Source organism: Oncorhynchus nerka, linkage group LG24, assembly GCF_034236695.1.
Source record: "Oncorhynchus nerka isolate Pitt River linkage group LG24, Oner_Uvic_2.0, whole genome shotgun sequence".
In the NCBI taxonomy this organism is placed as follows: domain Eukaryota; kingdom Metazoa; phylum Chordata; class Actinopteri; order Salmoniformes; family Salmonidae; genus Oncorhynchus; species Oncorhynchus nerka.
This window is the reverse complement of record NC_088419.1, coordinates 90,488,244-90,507,936: the sequence shown is the minus strand read 5'-3', so window position 1 is coordinate 90,507,936 and position 19,693 is coordinate 90,488,244. Positions and strand designations below refer to the sequence as shown.

Genomic DNA, 19,693 nt, shown 5'->3' with positions numbered 1-19,693 from the left:
TTTTGAGTTGAAAAGGGATTTTTGAGTGCGTAACTATTGCCCATTACCAATTTAAACCTGGTCCAAAAAAATATATAGAAACGGACTGAAGGGGGTTGTTTTCTGGTCTTGTATTGGTGCTGATCTGACTGGTACCGTGTTCTTTGTCCCTCCTGAATGTCCTCAGTGATTCAGAGACGTTTTTCCAGAGAGGTAACGATCGTATTGGCGGGAAATATAAGAAGGTCCAGTACAAGGAGTACACAGACAACACCTTCACCGTGCAAAAGGAGAGAACACCTGAGGAGTTGCACCTAGGGATTCTGGGTAATGTACTACACACACCTTGCACTGTCTTCACATTATGCTGCCTTGAAATTAAATCTAAAAAGGGATTACATTTTTTAAAATTCCTATCGATCTACACAACCTACTCCACATTGACAAAGTGAAAGAAAAATTATATAAAACTGTCCAAATGAATAAAAAAACAAAATAGGATGTATTGATTGATTAATCATTCAAATCGACGGGCTGAAGTTGAGCGGGTCGAGAGCTTCAGATTCCTCAGTGTTGAAATCACTAAGAATCTATCATGGTCGACACACACCAACACAGTCGTGAAGAAGGCACGGCAATGCCTCTTTCCCCTCAGGACGCTGGAAAGATTGAGAATGGGCCCTCAGATCCTCAAAGTTCTACAGCTGCACCATTGAGAGCATCTTGACTGGCTGCATCACCGCTTGGTATGGTGACTGCTTGGCAAGGCGCTACAGAGGGTAGTGCATACGGCCCAGTACATCACTGGGGCAGAGCTCCCTGCAATCCAGGATCTATATACCAGGCGGTGTCAGAGGAAGGCCCTTAAATGGTCAAATACTCCTGTCACCCAAGTCATAGAGTGTTCTCTCTGCAACCGCACGGCAAGTGGTACCATGCAGGACCAACAAGACCCTGAACAGCTTCAAACCCCAAGCCATAAGCCTGCTAAATAGTTAGTTAAATAGTTAACCAAATAGCTAACCAGACGATCTGCATTGACCGTTTTTGCACAAACTTTTTTTAAACTCATCACATCTGCTGCTGCTTATCATCTGTCATTTTACTCCTAGTTATATGTACATACAGTATTACTCCTAGTACATACAATATTACTCCTAGTTATATGTACATACAGTATTACTCCTAGTTATATGTACATACAGTATTACTCCTAGTACATACAGTATTACTCCTAGTTATATGTACATACAGTATTACTCCTAGTACATACAGTATTACTCCTAGTACATACAGTATTACTCCTAGTTATATGTACATACAGTATTACTCCTAGTACATACAGTATTACTCCTAGTACATACAGTATTACTCCTAGTACATACAGTATTACTCCTAGTACATACAGTATTACTCCTAGTTATATGTACATACAGTATTACTCCTAGTACATACAGTATTACTCCTAGTTATATGTACATACAGTATTACTCCTAGTACATACAGTATTACTCCTAGTTATATGTACATACAGTATTACTCCTAGTACATACAGTATTACTCCTAGTTATATGTACATACAGTATTACTCCTAGTACATACAGTATTACTCCTAGTACATACAGTATTACTCCTAGTTATATGTACATACAGTATTACTCCTAGTTATATGTACATACAGTATTACTCCTAGTACATACAGTATTACTCCTAGTTATATGTACATACAGTATTACTCCTAGTACATACAGTATTACTCCTAGTTATATGTACATACAGTATTACTCCTAGTTATATGTACATACAGTATTACTCCTAGTACATACAGTATTACTCCTAGTTATATGTACATACAGTATTACTCCTAGTACATACAGTATTACTCCTAGTACATACAGTATTACTCCTAGTTATATGTACATACAGTATTACTCCTAGTACATACAGTATTACTCCTAGTTATATGTACATACAGTATTACTCCTAGTACATACAGTATTACTCCTAGTTATATGTACATACAGTATTACTCCTAGTACATACAGTATTACTCCTAGTACATACAGTATTACTCCTAGTACATACAGTATTACTCCTAGTTATATGTACATACAGTATTACTCCTAGTTATATGTACATACAGTATTACTCCTAGTACATACAGTATTACTCCTAGTTATATGTACATACAGTATTACTCCTAGTACATACAGTATTACTCCTAGTTATATGTACATACAGTATTACTCCTAGTTATATGTACATACAGTATTACTCCTAGTACATACAGTATTACTCCTAGTACATACAGTATTACTCCTAGTTATATGTACATACAGTATTACTCCTAGTTATATGTACATACAGTATTACTCCTAGTTATATGTACATACAGTATTACTCCTAGTTATATGTACATACAGTATTACTCCTAGTACATACAGTATTACTCCTAGTACATACAGTATTACTCCTAGTTATATGTACATACAGTATTACTCCTAGTACATACAGTATTACTCCTAGTTATATGTACATACAGTATTACTCCTAGTACATACAGTATTACTCCTAGTACATACAGTATTACTCCTAGTTATATGTACATACAGTATTACTCCTAGTTATATGTACATACAGTATTACTCCTAGTACATACAGTATTACTCCTAGTACATACAGTATTACTCCTAGTACATACAGTATTACTCCTAGTACATACAGTATTACTCCTAGTTATATGTACATACAGTATTACTCCTAGTTATATGTACATACAGTATTACTCCTAGTTATATGTACATACAGTATTACTCCTAGTACATACAGTATTACTCCTAGTTATATGTACATACAGTATTACTCCTAGTACATACAGTATTACTCCTAGTACATACAGTATTACTCCTAGTACATACAGTATTACTCCTAGTTATATGTACATACAGTATTACTCCTAGTACATACAGTATTACTCCTAGTTATATGTACATACAGTATTACTCCTAGTTATATGTACATACAGTATTACTCCTAGTACATACAGTATTACTCCTAGTACATACAGTATTACTCCTAGTTATATGTACATACAGTATTACTCCTAGTACATACAGTATTACTCCTAGTTATATGTACATACAGTATTACTCCTAGTTATATGTACATACAGTATTACTCCTAGTTATATGTACATACAGTATTACTCCTAGTTATATGTACATACAGTATTACTCCTAGTACATACAGTATTACTCCTAGTTATATGTACATACAGTATTACTCCTAGTACATACAGTATTACTCCTAGTACATACAGTATTACTCCTAGTTATATGTACATACAGTATTACTCCTAGTACATACAGTATTACTCCTAGTACATACAGTATTACTCCTAGTTATATGTACATACAGTATTACTCCTAGTTATATGTACATACAGTATTACTCCTAGTACATACAGTATTACTCCTAGTTATATGTACATACAGTATTACTCCTAGTACATACAGTATTACTCCTAGTACATACAGTATTACTCCTAGTTATATGTACATACAGTATTACTCCTAGTACATACAGTATTACTCCTAGTACATACAGTATTACTCCTAGTTATATGTACATACAGTATTACTCCTAGTTATATGTACATACAGTATTACTCCTAGTACATACAGTATTACTCCTAGTTATATGTACATACAGTATTACTCCTAGTACATACAGTATTACTCCTAGTTATATGTACATACAGTATTACTCCTAGTACATACAGTATTACTCCTAGTACATACAGTATTACTCCTAGTACATACAGTATTACTCCTAGTTATATGTACATACAGTATTACTCCTAGTACATACAGTATTACTCCTAGTTATATGTACATACAGTATTACTCCTAGTACATACAGTATTACTCCTAGTTATATGTACATACAGTATTACTCCTAGTACATACAGTATTACTCCTAGTTATATGTACATACAGTATTACTCCTAGTACATACAGTATTACTCCTAGTTATATGTACATACAGTATTACTCCTAGTTATATGTACATACAGTATTACTCCTAGTACATACAGTATTACTCCTAGTTATATGTACATACAGTATTACTCTTAGTACATACAGTATTACTCCTAGTACATACAGTATTACTCCTAGTTATATGTACATACAGTATTACTCCTAGTTATATGTACATACAGTATTACTCCTAGTACATACAGTATTACTCCTAGTTATATGTACATACAGTATTACTCCTAGTTATATGTACATACAGTATTACTCCTAGTTATATGTACATACAGTATTACTCCTAGTACATACAGTTTTACTCCTAGTTATATGTACATACAGTATTACTCCTAGTACATACAGTATTACTCCTAGTTATATGTACATACAGTATTACTCCTAGTACATACAGTATTACTCCTAGTTATATGTACATACAGTATTATTCCTAGTACATACAGTATTACTCCTAGTACATACAGTATTACTCCTAGTTATATGTACATACAGTATTACTCCTAGTTATATGTACATACAGTATTACTCCTAGTTATATCTACATACAGTATTACTCCTAGTACATACAGTATTACTCCTAGTTATATGAACATACAGTATTACTCCTAGTTATATGTACATACAGTATTACTCCTAGTACATACAGTATTACTCCTAGTACATACAGTATTACTCCTAGTTATATGTACATACAGTATTACTCCTAGTTATATCTACATACAGTATTACTCCTAGTACATACAGTATTACTCCTAGTACATACAGTATTACTCCTAGTTATATGTACATACAGTATTACTCCTAGTTATATCTACATACAGTATTACTCCTAGTACATACAGTATTACTCCTAGTTATATGTACATACAGTATTACTCCTAGTACATACAGTATTACTCCTAGTTATATGTACATACAGTATTACTCCTAGTTATATCTACATACAGTATTACTCCTAGTTATATGTACATACAGTATTACTCCTAGTACATACAGTATTACTCCTAGTTATATCTACATACAGTATTACTCCTAGTACATACAGTATTACTCCTAGTTATATGTACATACAGTATTACTCCTAGTACATACAGTATTACTCCTAGTTATATGTACATACAGTATTACTCCTAGTTATATCTACATACAGTATTACTCCTAGTACACACAGGGAAACATATATTCATTGATTCTTTTCTAAATCAAAAGACTGAGGCGGGTGACAACAAAAGGACAACAGTCACACAGTGGCAGAATCAATTCAACTACACATACGTTTGTTTCATCACAAAACCGGAGAGCAACATCTGTGGTGAAGTCCACAAAGCAAATATTGCATGTAACAAACAGTTATATGACCTGCAGCGTGGTCACGCAAGTTAATGTTTTCAACAGTTTACTGAACAACTACTGATTTACAACCTCAGAGTTACCCACAAGTCAGCACAAAGACAACAGGAGCCCTGACTCCACTATTTCGGCACCATTTCAACTTAAACATCATCAAATCAACAAAGTTTAGTTTAATACACTGAAAACAAATTTAAAGATACCAAAAACAATTTAGTCCAATCAATTATTATGCTCTTGTCAATTCTTATGCTCTTGTCAATTATTATGCTCTTGTTTAAGTCAGTCCTGACTTAAATCTGCTTGAAAATTTTAAATATTTCTGTCCATCAATAATTCCCAACCAAATGTATTATTATTATTATTTTTAGCCCAATTTCATGGTATCCAATTGTTAGTAGTTACTATCTTGTCTCATCGCTACAACTCCCGTATGGGCTCAGGAGAGACGAAAGGTCGAAAGCCATGCGTCCTCCGATACACAACCCAACCAAGCCAAGCCGCACTGCTTCTTAACACAGCGCGCATCCAACCCGGAAGCCATGCGTCCTCCGATACACAACCCAACCAAGCCGCACTGCTTCTTAACACAGCGCGCATCCAACCCGGAAGCCAGCTGCACCAATGTGTTGGAGGAAACACCTGGTGACCTTGGTCAGCGTGCACTGCGCCCGGCCCGCCACAGAAGTCCATGAGACAAGGATATCCTTACGGTCAAACCCTCCCTAACCCGGACGACGCTAGGCCAATTGTGCGTCGCCCCATGGACCTCCAGGTCACGGCCGGCTGCGACAGAGCCTGGGCGCAAACCCAGAGTCTCTGGTGGCCTTAGACCACTGGCCTTAGACCACTGGCCTTAGACCACTGGCTTTAGACCACTGGCCTTAGACCACTGGCCTTAGACCACTGGCCTTAGACCACTGGCCTTAGACCACTGCGCCACCCGGGAGGCCCTGAGCTTGAACAATTTTGATGAAAACAATAGACACTCCTTTAACTTCAGAGTATTTTCTTAAATATATTTTTTTGCTCTATAGAAATGAAAGCACTTTATGTCTCCCCCATTTGCAGGTGTCATTACTATTCGGACAAATTCACTAGTAGTTAAAATTGTTGTATTTGGTCCCATATTCCTAGCACGCAATGACTAAATACACATCAAGCATGTGATTCTAAAAACTTGTTGGATGCATTTGCAGTTTGTTTTGGTTGTGCTTTGGATTATGTTGTGCCTAATGCTGTGCCCTCCCAGTATTTTGTGTTAAACGCTCTACAACAAAGCTTTCTTAGTGTCCAACAAGCTTTCTCTGCCCTTAACTAAACACCTCCAAAACAACAGGTCATGTGGTCTGGTAGAAGAATGCCCCTCCTTCCACAGATGTTATTACTACCTCTGAGGGTTTAGAGATTGAGGTAGTCAACTCATACAAGTACTTGGGAGTATGGCTAGATGGTACACTGTCCTTCTCTCAGCACATATCAAAGCTGCAGGCTAAAGTTAAATCTAGACTTGGTTTCCTCTATTGTAATCGCTCCTCTTTCACCCCAGCAGCCAAACTAACCCTGGTTCAGATGATCATCCTATCCATGCTAGATTATGGCGAAGTAATTTATAGATCGGCAGGTAAGGGTGTTCTCGAGCGGCTAGATGTTCTTTACCATTCTGCCAGTCATATTCAGTTAAAAATCCCCAAAGCACACACATCCCTGGGTCGCTCGCCTTTTCAGTTCGCTACAGCTAGCGACTGGAACGAGCTGCAACAAAACACTCAACTGGACAGTTTTGTCTCAATCTCTTCATTCAAAGACTCAATCATGGACACTCTTACAGACAGTTGTGGCTGCTTTGTGTGATGTATTGTTGTCTCTACCTTCTTGCTCTTTGTGCTGTTGTCTGTGCCCAACAATGTTTGTACCCTGTTTTGTGCTGCTACCATGTTGTGTTGCTACCATGTTGTTGTCATGTTGTGTTGCTACCATGCTGTGTTGCCATGTGTTGCTGCCTTGCTATTTTGTTGTCTTTAGGTCTCTCTTGTTGTGATGTGTTGCTGCCTTGCTATTTTGTTGTCTTTAGTAGGTCTCTCTTTAGGTAATGTTGTCTCTCTTGTTGTGATGTGTGTTTTGTCCTATATTTATATTGTACTTTTTAAATATTTTTTAAATCCCAGGCCCCTGTCCCCATAGGAGGCCTTTTGCCTTTTGGTAGGCCATCATTGCAAATAAGCATTTGTTCTTAACTGACTTTATTTAACTAAGCGAGGTTCAATCCAAAAAAATAAAAAATAAAAATAGAAATTTTTGGGTAATAATGAATTGTGTCATTTTGGAGTCACTTTTTATTGTAAATAAGAACAGAATATGTTTCTGAACGCTTTCACATGAATGTGGATGCCTCCCTGACTGCAGATAATCACGAATTAATAATGAATAATGATGAGAGAGAAAGTTACAGAGGCACAAAGATCATGCCCCGAAAACATGCTAACCTCTGACCAATAACCAATGGGTGGTTAGCATTTTTGGTGATATTTATGCCTCTAACTCTGTAAATCCAATTGAATCCCTTTTTAGAGGTAATTTATAAAATGTGAAGACTATACAATGGATGTGTAGACTTCCACTAGTCACTGTAGTTCATTCATACTGCAGGTTGATTCTGTTGCTCCGGGACTAGGAGAACTATCCCCTTAGTCTTGTAGTGGGTCCTCTGTAGATTTAAGCAATGGCACCCCGGAGGTTTGTGGTATATGGCAAATATACCAGAGCTGTGGGCTGTTCTCAGCACGACGCAACGCGGAGTGCCTGGATACAGCCCTTAGCTGTGGTATATTGGCCATATACCACAAACCTCTGAGGTGCCTTACTGCTATTATAAAACTGGTTACCAATGTAATTAGAGCAGTAAAAAATATATATGTTTTGTCATACCCGTGGTGTACAGTCTGATATACTATGGCTGTCAGCTAATCAGCATTCAGGGCTTGAACCACCCAGTTTATAATACATGGTAGATCATGGCAACACTTGGATAGTGGGTTCGATACCCGGGACCACCCAATTTCTTTTAATGCATGCATACTTTTTGTTACTTTGGAATAAAGCGACTGCTAAATTGCATATTTCCACAAATGTATTAATGACTGAATGGCTGCCGTGTGTGTTGCAGGTCCTGTAATCAGGGCTGAGGAGGAAGACACCATCAAGGTGGTGTTTAAGAACAAGGCCAGCCGTCCTTTCTCCATGCAGCCACATGGAGTGCAGTACAGAGTCGAGCAGTCAGGGACTCTCTACTATAACGAACTGGAAGGTTAGAGGTTGTAATTAATAATCAGCTGAGCTCCCAGAGTGTACGACTCCCCTTTTCTTTTTCAAGACAACACCGTTTAACATTATTTTTTGTTGTAAAAAAAGTTTCCTTTCAGTGACAAACGTCTCATTACCATCAATTAACGCTCGTAATGCTTTCACAGAATCCTACACTGCCAAAAAACTCAGAGAAATCAAGAAGGAGACGAGTAAGTACGCTCATTTATGCCTTTTTTAATTTTTTTTTATAGAACTACAGTATCCAGCAAGGGTCAATTTCATTTCAATGCCAGTCAATTGGAGTACCAACTTTATTTAATGCTTTTCAACAGGCCCGATTCAATCCGTAGCACTAATGATCGGCGCTACAGCGTGATATAAATTTAAAGGCAGTGTGCCATCGTTCGCGGAGACTGCATTTGAAATTTAAAGGTGATGTTACTGCTTTATAGTAGAGACTGCATTCATTGCAAACGCTGCATATGTCAGCTCAATCGAAAATTACCTTTAAATGGAAATTATGCTACAGCACAGATCTTCAGCACTACGGGTTGAATCGAGCCCTTACTTTCTGAATTGACTGGAATTTAAATAGAATTGACCCCAAACCCTGGTATCCAGTTCCTGCAGGTGTTCAGCCACACTGAGGAAGAGGTGGGGACCCGGCCAGCTGGCCAGGGATGTTTTATGTTTGGTCACCAGGATCTTTCTCTCACCAAACTCGGTCCAAATAAAACTAAACAATGTCACTTCATTTGCTCTTGCTAGGTAGTGATGCTAGACATCCACAGTGTAAAGTCTAAGACAGTGGAACCTAGGACATTAGCTGCAGTAGTGGCTGGTTAGTTACTGAGTCCTGCTGAAAGTGTCCACACATTTATACCTGCCCAGAATAAGCACAGAACATATTATGACCGTGGGCCCAATTTTACATTTACATGTTAGTCATTTAGCAGACACTCTTATCCAGAGTGACTTACAGTAAGTGAAGTTAAGATACTGTAGCTGGGTTGGACAACCACATATCACAGTCATAGTAAGGACATTTCTCATCAAAAAAGTAGATATCAGAAAAGAGCTAGTAAGACGAAAAACTAAAAAAGTAAAGTGTTAGTTCACGAAAGGTATTCCTCACCATGTGAAGATATGATAGGGCCCAGTTACTTGGTGTATAGAGGCAATAGGAGAGGGCCTAGAACCCGAGCCTTGGGACACGTGAGAGTACGTGGTGCAGACACAGATCCTTTCCACGTCATCTGCTAGGAGAGGTCTGCCAAGTAGGATGCAATCCAGGAGTGTGCAGAGCCTGAGACGTTCAGCCCTGAGAGGGTGGAGAGGAGGATCTGATGGTTCACGGTGTCAAAGGCAGCAGATAGATCTAGGAGGATGAGAACAGAGGAGAGAGAGTCAGCTTTGGCAGAGAGCCTCCCTGACACAGAGAAGGGCAGTCTTGACACAGAGAAGGGCAGTCTTGACACACAGAAGGGCAGCCTCAGCGAAAGATACCCAGAAAACATGACCCCATTGGCCCCGTGTGGCTTTTTGGTGGGCAAGATGGGCACGGGCTAGCCCACACCAGCCCAACATTGGGCTAGCCCACAACAAGCTCAACACAGGCTAGCTTACACCAATCCCACATCAGCCCAACACGGGATCGCCTACACCAACCTTTCACACAGACTAGCACACACCACCTCAACATGGGCCAGCCCAGCCCATGCTAGCCCACACCAAGCCCAGCACATGCTAGCCCACACCAAGCCCAGCCCAGGCTACCCCCACCAAGCCCAGCCCAGGCTAGCCCCACCAAGCCTAGCCCAGGCTAGCCCACACCAAGCCCAGCACAGGCTAGCCCACACCAAGCCCAGCACAGGCTAGCCCACACCAAGCCCAGCACAGGCTAGCCCACACCAAGCCCAGCCCAGACTAGCCCACACCAAGCCCAGCACAAGCTAGCCCACACCAAGCCCAGCACAGGCTAGCCCACACCAAGCCCAGCCCAGACTAGCCCACACCAAGCCCAGCACAAGCTAGCCCACACCAAGCCCAGCACAGGCTAGCCCACACCAACCCAATAGGGGCTAGCCCACACCAGCCCAATAGGAGCTAGCCCACACAAAGTCCAGCTAAAGGCGGGGGCTCATTTTAATATTTTGGGGTGTGGTTTGCACACAGTTCTCACACTCTCTTTATTTTACTGAGTGTCTGTGTTCTGTTGTGTGATGGCCAATGTTTTTCGATCTTGTACACTGTCAATGATGCAGTCTTTAAAAAGTTCCTAAAGGGGCAATCTGTAGTTACTACCTCAATGTTTGGACTTATAAATGAACGCTACTGTAGGTTCTCATTGATTCTTCAAGAACATAACTTATAAATGCCTCATGAGCTTAGTTCAACTTTCGTACCCCATCAAAACCCAAAATACAAGATTGTTTTACTCCTTTGTTTGTAAACAAAGTAAATATAAACAAACACTGTATAGCCTCAAAACATGGTTAAAACTAGAATGTTGATGTCATGGATGTTCAGTCCTTCCATCCATAGCTCTGTCCATGAATTTGAGAATGTTTACATTTCTCCAGCCCCACCCCTTGGATTTACTATTGTTTCGCTTTCTTATTGTTTCAACTGTTGATTTCCCCTTCAAATAAGTGCATGTCACATCTTGTTAAAAAAATTTTTAAAGTGTACAAAACATTAAGAACACCTGCTCTTTCCATGACAGACTGACCAGGTGAATCCAGGTGAAAGACATGATCCCTTATTGATGTCACTTGTTTAATCCACTTCAATCAGTGTATCTGAAGGGGAGGAGACAGGTTAAATCAATATTTTTAAGCCTTGAGACAATTGAGGCATGGATTGTGTACGTGTGCCATTCATAGGGTGAATGGGAGAGACAAAATATTGAAGTGCCTTTGAACGGGGTATGGTAGTACAGTAGGTGCCAGGCACACACGGTTTGAGTCTGTCAAGAACTGCAACGCTGTGGGGTTTCAAAAGCTCAACAGATTCCCATGTGTATCAAGAATGGTCCGCCACTCAAAGTACATCCAGCCAACATGGGCCAGCGTCCGTGTGGAACGCTTTCCACGACACCTTGTAGAGTCCATGACCTGACGAATTGAGGCTGTTCTGATGGCAAAAGAGGGTGCAACTCAATATTAGGAATGTATGTGTATATGCAGTGTATATGTGTATATGCATGATAGATTTGGTTGTCTTTCTGATACAATATAACACGTTCCCTAAACACCTTGAAGGCTTGTAAAATTATGAAATTTATGCATCGAGTTAAATTGTAATAAATATTTTAGAAATAAATTCCTATTAAAATAGCAAAGGCGCATCAGCCCAATGTAGACAGCCTAGATGGGGCCAATATTTTAGCCCGCATTGGGCCCACGTGGTGCCAATATTTTAGCCCGCATTTGGGCCCACGTGGTGCCAATAGTTTAGCCCGCATTGGGCCCACGTGGTGCCAATGTTTTAGCCCGCATTGGGCCCACGTGGTGCCAATGTTTTGGGCATGTTTTCTGGGACAGCTCTAATCCTGGTCCTTCTGTTTTTGCCGTAACACAGACCGTTTATTCAACTAATCTCCAAGCCATGGAATCTTTATCTTATTAACCTCTAACCCCTACCCTCCAGGAACTGTAACCCCTCCCCCGGCAGCGCTGGTCAAACCAGGCACCACCCACACCTATGAGTGGGTGGTCCCTAAGGGTGGCGGGCCGGTGGCGGACGATGCAGACTGCATTACATACTTCTACTACTCAGCAGTGGACGCTGTGAAAGACACCAGCTCCGGCCTTGTTGGACCCCTCCTGGTCTGCAAAAAAAAGACCCTCAAAAAAGGGAAACAGGTAAAGAAATGGAATTGAATACCTTTATTGTCAGTGTGTTGAAATATTGAATCTGTATTAGAAAAAGGTCAAATACAGACAAAGCACTCATCAAATATTTTCACGTTTATTTCCCATTTCAGAAAAACGTCAACAAGGAGTTCCACATGCTGGCTACAGTGTTTGATGAGAACCTGAGCTGGTTCCTGGATGACAACATTAACCAGTTTACCAAGGCTCCCAAAACTGTCAACAAGGAGGACGAGGACTTCCAGGAATCTAACAAAATGCACTGTGAGTCTTTTAGGCTTTGTTTACACACGCAGCCCAGTTCTGGTCTTTTACTCAACTATTTGTTAAATAGCTGATCTGATTGGTCAAAAGACCAAATGAGTGGAAATAGATCAGAATTGGGCTGCTTGTGTAAACACAGCCTTAGAACACTGATCTATCATGGAAACTTGTTAAACTGTGATGCTAATTCAGCTACAAAACATATACATCTTTGGCAAAGTTGTAATTAAACTCATTCCTTCTCAGTTACTTTCAAAAAGCCTATATTGTAATGAGATTTCCCTATGCATTAAAAAAAAGTAAACACCAAAACACAGAGCAGTTACCAACAACCTAACACGTTTCAACCTCTCACTGGTCTTCTGTAGGGTACTAACTTTTCCATTTCCTGTTCCCACAGCGATCAATGGCTACATGTATGGGAACCTTCCAGGGCTGACCATGTGTAAGGGGGACAAGGTGTCTTGGCACCTGTCTGGCCTGGGCTCGGAGGCTGATATCCACGGCCTTTACTTTGAAGGGAATAGGTTCATCTACAGAGAGACACGCAGAGACGTCATGAACGTGTTCCCTCACATCTCCCACACTGTCATGATGGAGCCAGACAGCATGGGTAAGACACATTATGGATGGAGGGATGAGTGGGTGGATGAATAGAGGGATGGACGGATGGTTGGATGGACTAATGGAGAGATGGATGGATGCATGGAGGAATGAATGGAAGGAAGGATAGATGGATGCATGGAGGAATGAATAGAAGGAAGGATAGATGGATGAGTGGGTGAGTGAGTGGATGGATGAATAGAGGGATGGGCAGATGGACTAATGGAGAGATGGATGGATGGAGGGGCAGATGGACTAATGGAGAGATGGATGGAAGGAGGGGCAGATGGACTAATGGAGAGATGGATGGAAGGAGGGGCAGATGGACTAATGGAGAGATGGATGGATGGATGGAGGGGCAGATGGACTAATGGAGAGATGGATGGAAGGAGGGGCAGACAGAAAGACAGAATCGTAAATGTTTACTTCTGTTCTAATTGCAAATCGATTAAAACGAATTATAATGGCAGACAATGCATTTGTTTCCCCCCCTCCAGGTCAGTTTGAGGTGGTGTGCAAGACGACGGACCATTACCAGGGAGGTATGAGGGCCAACTACACTGTGCAGAAGTGTAGTGTGTTCAACAGGCAGTCAGAGATCATGCTCCACTCGAAGACCTACTACATTGCTGCCATGGAGATAGACTGGGACTACTCCTCCAACCGGACCTGGGAACAGGAGATGTACCATGGCCTCACACAGAGGTAATCTAACCGTAGCTTCATGTCCACAACCCCGGCTCAACCCTAAACCCGGCTCAACCCTAACCCCGGCTCAACCCTAACCCCAGCCATAACCCTAACCCCAGCCATAACCCTAACCCCAGCCATAACCCTAACCCCAGCCATAACCCTAATCCCAGCTCAACCCTAACCCCGGCCATAACCCTAACCCTGGCCATAACCCTAACCCCGGCCATAACCCTAACCCCGGCCATAACCCTAACCCCGGCCCAACCCTAACCCCGGCTCAACCCTAACCCCGGCTCAACCCTAACTAGGGTTACAACTTTCAATAAATTCCCTAGTTTTCCAGAAATCATGGTTGGAGGATTACGGATTTTCTGTTTATTCTCTCCTGATTCTAGAAACCTCCAACCGTGATTTCGGGAAAACTAGGGAATTTATTGAAAGTTCCCCGAATTTTTCAACACTAACCCTAACTATAGCTTCATGTCCACAGCCCTAGCTCAACCCTAACCCCAGCCATAACCCTAGCTTCATGTCTACACCCCAGCTCAACCCTAATCCCAGCCATAACCCCAACCACAGCTCAACCCTAACCCCAGCCATAACCCTAACCGCAGCCATAACCCTAACCGCAGCCATAACCCTAACCCCAGCCATAACCCTAACCCCAGCCATAACCCTAACCCCAGCCATAACCCTAACCCCAGCCATAACCCTAACCCCAGCTCAACCCTAACCCCAGCTCAACACTAACCCCAGCTCAACCCTAACCCCAGCCATAACCCTAACCCCAGCCATAACCCTAACCCCAGCTCAACCCTAACCCCAGCCATAACCCTAACCCCAGCTCAACCCTAACCCCAGCTCAAACCTAACACCAGCTCAACCCTAACCCCAGCCATAACCCTAACCCCAGCTCAACCCTAACCCCAGCCATAACCCTAACCCCAGCTCAACCCTAACCCCAGCTCAACCCTAACCCCAGCTCAACCCTAACCCCAGCTCAACCCTAACCCCAGCCATAACCCTAACCCCAGCTCAACCCTAACCCCAGCTCAACCCTAACCCCAGCTCAACCCTAACCCCAGCCATAACCCTAACCCCAGCCATAACCCTAACCCCAGCCATAACCCTAACCCCAGCCATAACCCTAACCCCAGCTATAACCCTAACCCCAGCTCAACCTTAACCCCAGCTCTACCCTAACCCCAGCTCAACCCTAACCCCAGCTCAACCCTAACCCCAGCCATAACCCTAACCCCAGCTCAACCATAACCCCAGCTCAACCCTAACCCCAGCCATAACCCTAACCCCAGCTCAACCCTAACCCCAGCCATAACCCTAACCCCAGCTCAACCCTAACCCCAGCCATAACCATAACCCCAGCCATAACCCTAACCCCAGCTCAACCCTAACCCCAGCTCAACCCTAACCCTAGCTCAACCCTAACCCCAGCTCAACCCTAACCCCAGCCATAACCCTAACCCCAGCCATAACCCTAACCCCAGACATAACCCTAACTCCAGCCATAACCCTAACCCCAGCCATATCCCTAACCCCAGCTCAACCCTAACCGCAGCCATAACCCTAGAAACATGGATCTACAATACATCAGTATCAGTATGTTTTCTTTGTCTCCAGTCCAGGAAATGCTTTCATTGATAAACAGGGTAAGTTCATCGGCTCCATGTACAAGAAGGTTGTGTACAGGGAGTTCACCAACAATAAATTCACCAAACAGAAGGAGAGATCAGCAGACATGCAACACCTGGGGATCCTGGGTAAGTTGTAGTATAAAGGGTTTGGTTCTGGGTAAGTTGTAGAATAAAGGGTTTGGTTCTGGGTAAGTTGTAGAATAAAGGGTTTGGTTCTGGGTAAGTTGTAGAATAAAGGGTTTGGTTCTGGGTAAGTTGTAGAATAAAGGGTTTGGTTCTGGGTAAGTTGTAGTATAAAGGGTTTGGTTCTGGGTAAGTTGTAGAATAAAGGGTTTGGTTCTGGGTAAGTTGTAGAATAAAGGGTTTGGTTCTGGGTAAGTTGTAGAATAAAGGGTTTGGTTCTGGGTAAGTTGTAGAATAAAGGGTTTGGTTCTGGGTAAGTTGTAGTATAAAGGGTTTGGTTCTGGGTAAGTTGTAGAATAAAGGGTTTGGTTCTGGGTAAGTTGTAGAATAAAGGGTTTGGTTCTGGGTAAGTTGTAGAATAAAGGGTTTGGTTCTGGGTAAGTTGTAGAATAAAGGGTTTGGTTCTGGGTAAGTTATAGAATAAAGGGTTTGGTTCTGGGTAAGTTGTAGTATAAAGGGGTTGGTTCTGGGTATGTTGTAGAATAAAGGGTTTGGTTCTGGGTAAGTTGTAGAATAAAGGGTTTGGTTCTGGGTAAGTTGTAGTATAAAGGGTTTGGTTCTGGGTAAGTTGTAGAATAAAGGGTTTGGTTCTGGGTAAGTTGTGGTATAAAGGGTTTGGTTCTGGGTAAGTTGTAGTATAAAGGGTTTGGTTCTGGGTAAGTTGTAGAATAAAGGGTTTGGTTCTGGGTAAGTTGTAGAATAAAGGTTTTGGTTCTGGGTAAGTTGTGGTATAAAGGGTTTGGTTCTGGGTAAGTTGTAGTATAAAGGGGTTGGTTCTGGGTAAGTTGTAGTATAAAGGGTTTGGTTCTGGGTAAGTTGTAGTATAAAGGGTTTGGTTCTGGGTAAGTTGTAGTATAAAGGGGCTGGTTCTGGGTAAGTTGTAGAATAAAGGGTTTGGTTCTGGGTAAGTTGTAGTATAAAGGGTTTGGTTCTGGGTAAGTTGTAGAATAAAGGGTTTGGTTCTGGGTAAGTTGTAGTATAAAGGGGTTGGTTCTGGGTAAGTTGTAGTATAAAGGGTTTGGTTCTGGGTAAGTTGTAGTATAAAGGGTTTGGTTCTGGGTAAGTTGTAGTATAAAGGGGTTGGTTCTGGGTAAGTTGTAGAATAAAGGGTTTGGTTCTGGGTAAGTTGTAGTATAAAGGGTTTGGTTCTGGGTAAGTTGTAGAATAAAGGGTTTGGTTCTGGGTAAGTTGTAGTATAAAGCGTTTGGCGGTACAGTAGGCTTATATGTACATAACATATGGAATTTAATTGCCATACTTTACTTCCCAGGGACCAAACGATGACTTGACATTATTTTCATTATTAAACTGACCTGTTATGAATCCTGATTGATGACGCCTCGTTTCGTTCCCCAGGCCCTATGATCCACGCAGACATTGGTGACAAAGTCAATATAGTCTTCAAGAACATGGCCACAAGAACTTACTCTATTCACGCACACGGGGTGAAGACAGACGTTCCACAAGTCAAAGAAACTAAGCCAGGTAAAATAAACAGCACCCATAATCCATTGCATTTGACCAGCTGGTGTTTTAGACATTGGATTTGACCAGCTAGTGATATAGACATTGGATTTGACCAGCTAGTTTTATAGACATTGGATTTGACCAGCTAGTGATGTAGACATTGGATTTGACCAGCTAGTGTTATAGACATTGGATTTGACCAGTTAGTGATAAACATTGGATTTGACCAGCTAGTGTTTTAGACATTGGATTTGACCAGCTAGTTTTATAGACATTGGATTTGACCAGCTAGTGATATAGACATTGGATTTGACCAGTTAGTGATAAACATTGGATTTGACCAGCTAGTGTTTTAGACATTGGATTTGACCAGCTAGTTTTATAGACATTGGATTTGACCAGCTAGTGTTTTAGACATTGGATTTGACCAGCTAGTTTTATAGACATTGGATTTGACCAGTGTAGTGATATAGACATTGGATTTGACCAGTGTAGTGGCCAATCAGTTCAAAAATGACACGCCCCAAGAACTTTGAATTCAATGATAGACTTTTAATACACCCCCGTATCAGAAGCCGGAGAGCCCCGCAGGACCCACAACCTCCAGAGCTCTCGCTCTCCTTTTTATCTCCTTGCATACATTATCAGTTCATCCCCCAATGCAAATACCCTTACATTCCAATCTGTTCGTCCTGCTTGTTCAGCCCAGTAACGCCCACATCTGCTTTCGGCCAGATTACAAGACCCTTCCTGTTCCTGCACGTAGCTAAATGCATTCTTTTGTTTGTGCACTATCCAGGATCAGCAGACTGTGTCTCCTCAGTTTCTAGCGTGTCCAGCTATACTAAAAATAGTTTACATTCCTCTATTTTACAGCCCTATGCTTTGGCTCTGTAATTAACTCTATGTGTCCCTCTGCATGTGTCTTTCATCTCCTTTAACTTTAGGGTGTCCGTCTGCTGTCCTGGTCGCCTTCACTTCATATGGTTATCTAAGATCAAACAGACTTGTGTTTCCCCTGTGATGTGACTGATATCTGTAATCCATCAGTTGGTCATTTGGCTGACCCCGTCCTTAGGCAACCTCTTTGATCCTTGTATGCCCAGCTGGTCTAAGAATGTTTCTAAGCTATCCCATACCCCCACATAGTCTGTTTTTAGTGTTCAACTATTCCATATATCTTATGCATTTGTCTATGTGTTACATCTGCAACCACATAACCCCCCTCTGGGGCTAAATAGCCCCATAATAATACAAATACAACCCTAGGACAAATGCACAAGAATACCTGTGATAGACAATAAAATATAAAAACAGAGTAAAATATATAAACCAACCGAACCTCTCTAGTATTCCATAAGAGTAAAAGATCCAGTTAGAAACAAACAATAAAAGAAATACAATACACTTTGTTGAAGCATAAGCACATAGCCTTGCCTAAGACTATCTCAGTTATGTGAAAAAGAAAAAACAATTCAAAATAAAATTGACACAACATCATTCTAAATTTAAGCTATCAACATGATCCTCCCTCTCAGACACCTCTCCAACAAACATGATACCAACCTCTGTTAAAAGATTAAGGACATGGTCCATAGACACTTATAACCAGGATATCCCACTGTTACCTTCATGTTTTTAAATTTAACCTAATATTCAGAAGGCAAAACTAACTTTTAATTAAAAGAAAACCCAGATATATTAATCGATATACCTATAAAAACATTCAACAAAACATACAAAAACACAAGACCATAAGCAAAAATAGAAATATTAAAACCATACATAGTACCCCTGTATTTACTATGGAAAATACCCTTTTTGTGGATACGTATCAGTTGACTGTCCTATGACTTTGGAATGTCAGCATATACATGTAAACCATCCTTATGAAAACCCTGGCAAGTGTAACCACCTCCAGAGACCACTCCATACAGGCAGTTTGGATTACCAAAAGGGCAGTCAAGGGGTCCACCAACCATATTGCATAACTGTCCATTCCCATCAGTATAGTGGCCTGGCCTACCCGGCACAGGATTAACTATCACCGGAGTGTCAGCTCTACTTACAAACATCTGTTTAACCGTTGTCTGGATCACAAGTGATTTCACCCAGGGTAAAACACAACAATATACAATACCCAGAGCCAACAACCCCCCACCCAGCATAATGGCCATCCTGGCAACCATAGCCCCCCATTTCCCCAATGCTAAATCCAACCAATCCCAAACATGAGAGTCCACCCCAGCATTTTCTCTTAACCCTTTAA

General features: G+C 41.4%; 1 protein-coding gene across 1 annotated transcript in view; it reads left to right on the top strand.

Annotated features, from left to right (window-relative positions):
* The window catches only part of LOC135564356 (ceruloplasmin-like), a 47,522-nt gene that overhangs the window by 6,467 nt on the left and 21,362 nt on the right, over positions 1–19,693 (top strand). The window contains exons 7-15 of the mRNA XM_065009310.1: positions 167–306; positions 8,548–8,688; positions 8,852–8,896; positions 12,339–12,553; positions 12,676–12,826; positions 13,227–13,439; positions 13,927–14,134; positions 15,761–15,900; positions 17,314–17,442. Coding sequence (XP_064865382.1) covers positions 167–306; positions 8,548–8,688; positions 8,852–8,896; positions 12,339–12,553; positions 12,676–12,826; positions 13,227–13,439; positions 13,927–14,134; positions 15,761–15,900; positions 17,314–17,442 — 1,382 coding nt within the window. The remainder of the gene's footprint in view (positions 1–166; positions 307–8,547; positions 8,689–8,851; positions 8,897–12,338; positions 12,554–12,675; positions 12,827–13,226; positions 13,440–13,926; positions 14,135–15,760; positions 15,901–17,313; positions 17,443–19,693) is intronic.